This window comes from Arachis duranensis, chromosome 9 (genome assembly GCF_000817695.3).
Source record: "Arachis duranensis cultivar V14167 chromosome 9, aradu.V14167.gnm2.J7QH, whole genome shotgun sequence".
NCBI lineage: Eukaryota > Viridiplantae > Streptophyta > Magnoliopsida > Fabales > Fabaceae > Arachis > Arachis duranensis.
In genome coordinates, this window is record NC_029780.3 from 18,596,360 (window position 1) to 18,601,613 (window position 5,254).

The window sequence follows — 5,254 nt, forward strand, 5'->3', positions numbered from 1 at the left end:
AGTTGTGTGAGTGAGTGAGTGAGAAAAGAGAAGAGAAGAGATGAGAAGAGAAGGTTATACGTTTAATTTGGAGGGGAAAAAATATGTAATTTCACTTTTTTTCACCCATGTTACCAATTTTTGCCACGTCATATTTTCACATTGTCAGATCATCTAGTTCTGTTAGTGATTTAGACGAAGTTAATATTTAAGGATAGTTTTGCTAAAAATTAAAAACGTTAGAAATAAAATTGAATGTAATTAAAGGTTAAGGATATAAAAAATATAAATATTAAAAACAAAAATATACTTTATCTAAATTATTAAATAATAATTTAATTAAATATTTTGACTTATCTAAAAAATTTTAAATATTAATTTTACATCAAAATAACTCTATCTAAATATCTATCAAATTTAAAATATTAAATACAATCGTACATATAAATTTAGAAAAAAAATTTTAAATACACCACTATATTAATATTTTAATAAATTTTAATTATTAATCTTAATTATATATATTATATTATATATTTTCTATAATTAACATCAATAATTAAAAATAATTGAAACACCAATATACTGGTTCACAAAAATTTTGCAAAACTTAGTTCATGAAATTTGGAGCAACATAGTTTAATCTAAAACTTTCTTAAGAAACCCCCTGTCAGCGTCGGTTTCTGTATATTTGCCATAAGTCAAGTCTGGCTTGCCCGGTCGGCGCACAGCAGTACAACACGTAAACGGCGAAAAGAAGCCTGAGACCAAATCATTATTATTTCATTTTTTTAATTGATTAACCACCAAATATTGGGATATGTTAGAATGCATATGACTAAAATAGTAACAGCTTAATTATTCTGATTCTGAAATCTGAACTGGACAAAAATGAAAAGAATGTCACAATAATAGATAAATAATAAATCCATGAGTTAATTAATAAATAAATTAATAGAACAGTACCAAACACAGCAAAGCAAAACACAACAGTACTCAATTGCTCGTAATTCCGATTCCAAATCAAAAGCGAGTCGAGAACTTCCTCCAAGTCTCCAACTGCCAACCCACCCATCTTAAACTACGCACCCCTCTTCTTATCCTGCGCCTCGTTTCAGCTACGCGTTATAATCTTATACCGTTGCTTCTTCTCACCGAAACTGAGTTCTCAGCTGCGGAGCTTTTACCTTTTCCTTTCAGGTACTCATCGATCTTTCACACACTTCAACTTCAGTTATTATCTTTTCTTTCTTTACTCTTTTTTTTTTATTTAATCAAATTCGCAATTTTCAGTTTCGTGATCGAATTCATTTGCATGTGTGTTCTTTTGTTTTAAGTTGATGAGCATTTTCCGGCAAGATTTGATTTTAGACTGATCTATGAACTGGCTTTGATTTTAGAAGTTGTTTTGCTCTGATTGGTGGAAACTGATTTGTTGATCCACCTTCATTTTAGCTGCATGTGATTGCTATTGACTTACCGAAGTGATTATGAGCTTTTTCGAAGTTGAGACACTGATGTTATGCTGTGAAATTTTCGTTCTTCACTTGCCATCGTGTTATTTGTGAAATTATGGAAACAATTGCAATTGAAAACAGAATAGTAACACATGCAAATGCAGTGTTTTGTTCTTTCTTTTGCATTATTGAAAAGTTGCAATGGAATTTTTTCTTTTGAAATTTATGTTTAGCTTTAAAAGTGAATAATTACTGATGGGCTTATGAATTGTATCCGTCAGAAAAGAATCATGAGTTGTTTTGGCTGTTGTGAAGAGGATGATTATGCCAAGTCAGTTGAAAATGGAGGACAATATGCCGTGAAAAACCCAGCAGGTAATTTGGCCCATTTTAGCTAAAGGATTACTTCAAAGATGATATATGTATATAGGTCTCATTCGTGCAATTTGGTCGATATTTCCGTGTCCATCGTTCTATTTCAATTGCATTGGATTTGTAGTAGTAATGTAGTATATGGTTAAGATGCTGTAATTTGATGCTCAATTAGTCAATTTCATTAGTTTGTTTGATATTGTATTACCAGGAACTGAATTTTGGTGAAAGTGTTGTGATAAAATCTTTTGTACAGGGAATAATGGAAACTATCATTCTTCTGAAACCGCAAAACCGCAGACCGTTAAAGTCCAACCCATTGAAGTTCCTGCTATACCGGCAGATGAACTAAAAGAAATTACAAATAATTTTGCACAAGAGGCTCTGGTTGGAGAGGGATCATATGGAAGAGTATATCATGCGGTTCTTAAAAGTGGGCAGGATGCTGCAATCAAGAAGTTAGATGCTAGTAAACAGCCTGATGATGAATTTTTGGCCCAAGTAAGTGCGTCAACCTGTGCTTACTATTCTCTGACACCTCATTGAAGTTGTTCAAATCCCACGAACCAGGTGATTTTTTAACTTTCAGGTTTCAATGGTATCAAGGCTGAAGCATGAAAATTTTGTTCAGTTGCTTAGTTATTGTGTTGATGGAGGTTCCCGAGTTCTTGCTTATGAATTTGCTGCTAATGGGTCTCTTCATGATATCTTACATGGTATTATACTATATAGTGCTTCCTTTACCTTGGTTGAATTAGAAAAATGTTAACATCCATAAATGCTAGCTGAATCTTTCTGTATCCTAGAGGATCTGAGTAGATTTTGGATTATGTTATTTTTTTTACATCATTTTTCTTTTAGTGCCTTGACAGGCAGTGTCTCTACATGAAATATGTTATTTGTTTTTTTCTTGGTAAGAAAAAGATTCTATTCATCTGCTTTAATTATTACTATTATTACTGCAGGCAGAAAAGGTGTAAAAGGAGCAATACCTGGCCCAATTTTGACATGGGCACAGAGAGTGAAAATTGCTGTAGGGGCTGCAAGAGGGCTTGAATACTTGCATGAGAAGGCTGATCCCCACATTATCCACAGGGACATCAAATCAAGCAATGTACTAATCTTTGACGATGATGTTGCTAAAATTGCAGATTTTGATTTGTCAAATCAGGCTCCTGACATGGCTGCACGTCTTCATTCTACTCGTGTCCTTGGAACCTTTGGTTATCATGCACCAGAGTAAGATATGAGTATCAATTTTTCATGTTATGCACTAGAGTAAGATATGAGTATCAATATATGCACGTCTTCATTCTACCAGTTGGTTTTTTTCATAGTTGACTGGACAAGCATTTGTCTATTCACATACATCATTTTATGTTTCTGCATCCAACATAAGTATATAACTTAGTCATTTTATAATCATGGACATAATATTTCTTCGTTATGTAGTGCATTAGCTTCAACTGCTAAATGTTTAATGTCATGGATGCAGATATGCAATGACTGGGCAATTGAATGCTAAGAGTGATGTTTACAGTTTTGGTGTTGTCCTTCTGGAACTTTTGACTGGAAGGAAACCCGTTGATCATACACTACCACGTGGACAACAGAGTCTGGTTACTTGGGTAAACAAAAGAAAAAGTAAACAAAAGTGAAAAGAAAAAAGGAAGAAAATGCGGAGTTTGAACCTCTTTACTGTAATCTATTGTACTCTTTTCCAATAAATTTTGAATGTAGGCTATGCAGCTTATCATAGCAACTTGTATTTCAGGCTACACCAAGACTTAGCGAGGATAAAGTCAAGCAGTGTGTTGATCCGAAACTTGGAGCAGAATATCCACCCAAAGCAATTGCTAAGGTGTTAATCTATTTAAGTATATCTTTCTTCCTTTTCACCTTTATATGCCCTTTCTGAGCTAGGGTGGTGTTGATGTTTGTGGAAGTGTTTTATGACATATGTTTACTTGAAATATATGTTCATGAATTCGGAAACTGTGCAAAAGAAGCTTGTTAGAGGCAGTTACAGAATTATTTTATTGTTGCTGAAGTAGAGCAGATCTAGCTACTCTGCTTTTGCCCAAAATTTGAGTATAAAATTTTGTTATGATCTCTTTTAGGGGGAAATTTATTGAATATAAATCAATATATACGTAGTTTAGTTTTAAGATTCATCATCAGGGGTATTTATTACACTAGAAGAAGACATGTGCCCTCCAACTATTTTACATAAGAAAATATTTATGTATAACAGCGTGGTGCTTGTCTCATTGTAGATGGCTGCTGTTGCTGCGTTGTGTGTTCAATATGAAGCTGATTTTAGACCAAACATGAGCATTGTAGTCAAAGCTCTTCAACCTTTGTTGACGGCACGACAGGGACCTCCTGGTGAAACACCAAATTAATCTCTGTCTCTGTCTCTGCCTCTCTCTCTGAGTATGTGCGCGAGTGTCATGCAAAAATTATAAGAGATTGTTACAGGAGGCGATGCTAAATTGTTCGAACATGATTTGTACCCAGTTTTTACATTATATTCATTTTGTTCATAATTCATGAGGTTCTTTTTAACTTTTCCACGTTTCATCTATTCTTTTTAGTGTTACTTGATTTCTTGTTTTACATTCTGTTTTCCATTTTTTTGATTAATTCTCTTATTACTATTATTTTTTTTTTTCATCTAACTAGAGTGTGGCCATTAAGAAATTGTTTATGTTCTAAATTTAAAACTAAGAAATAGAAGTAAATATTTTTGAGGATAGCATCACTCATGACTGAGAAAACAAACGTGCTTACATAGACATAAGAAGTTAGCATTCAAAGAAAGGCATGTAATGTTATTTTTCTTTTTATTAAGTATTATTATCTATGATTTGAAAAATTTGTTTAACAATTTGCAATATCTACATTTGATAACATATTTGCTTGTTATTAAATTAATTTGTATTCTACACGGGGTGACAGATTTGATAGTTGATTTTTTTTTTTAGATTTTTTTGTATATATAACATGGTTGATGGTCATAGTATAAACAAATTATAGAATAATATATATTTTAGTGTGTTATAAAAATTATTAAAACTTTATAGTACATGTTATGATAAATAAGTTTACACTTATTACTGCACTTATAACAGCAGGAAACTATTAATTGTAGTAAAATTAGTATTATCTGTGCGTTATTGAGCTATTCTTTATTGACTTATTCATTTTAGGGGTAAGTATGGTTTTGGTCCCTAAAGTTTTTTGTCAAAATCGAAATCGTCTTTCATCTAATTTTTTATTTAGAATCATCCTTAACGTTTTTTTTCGTATTAAAATCGTCCTTTTTATTTTTTTTGGACAAAAATACCCTCATCACTACCAATACAATTACCTCCTTCATCACCACCACTATCAACACCACCGCCACAACTTCCACCAACACCACCACTACCACCAATAACACT

At 32.5% G+C, this 5,254-nt stretch overlaps 1 protein-coding gene across 1 annotated transcript; it reads left to right on the plus strand.

The window, feature by feature from the left end:
* The first annotated feature begins 953 nt into the window (after positions 1-953).
* LOC107464966 (pto-interacting protein 1) lies at positions 954-4,376 on the plus strand. The gene is made up of 8 exons (XM_016083927.3): positions 954-1,179; positions 1,718-1,811; positions 2,065-2,309; positions 2,398-2,524; positions 2,774-3,047; positions 3,304-3,436; positions 3,583-3,669; positions 4,085-4,376. Exons 2-8 carry the CDS (start codon positions 1,727-1,729, stop codon positions 4,211-4,213), a joined length of 1,080 nt encoding a protein of 359 aa, XP_015939413.1. The 5' UTR covers positions 954-1,179; positions 1,718-1,726; the 3' UTR covers positions 4,214-4,376.
* Positions 4,377-5,254: the final 878 nt, after the last annotated feature.

Excerpts from the sequence above, each read along its gene's own strand:
- LOC107464966 (XM_016083927.3), top strand. The coding sequence starts at position 1,727 with ATGAGTTGTTTTGGCTGTTGTGAAGAGGATGATTATGCCAAGTCAGTT. Across the intron at positions 3,048-3,303 it reads TTTGGTTATCATGCACCAGA|ATATGCAATGACTGGGCAAT; the intron begins GTAAGATATGAG and ends TCATGGATGCAG. Across the intron at positions 3,437-3,582 it reads AACAGAGTCTGGTTACTTGG|GCTACACCAAGACTTAGCGA; the intron begins GTAAACAAAAGA and ends CTTGTATTTCAG.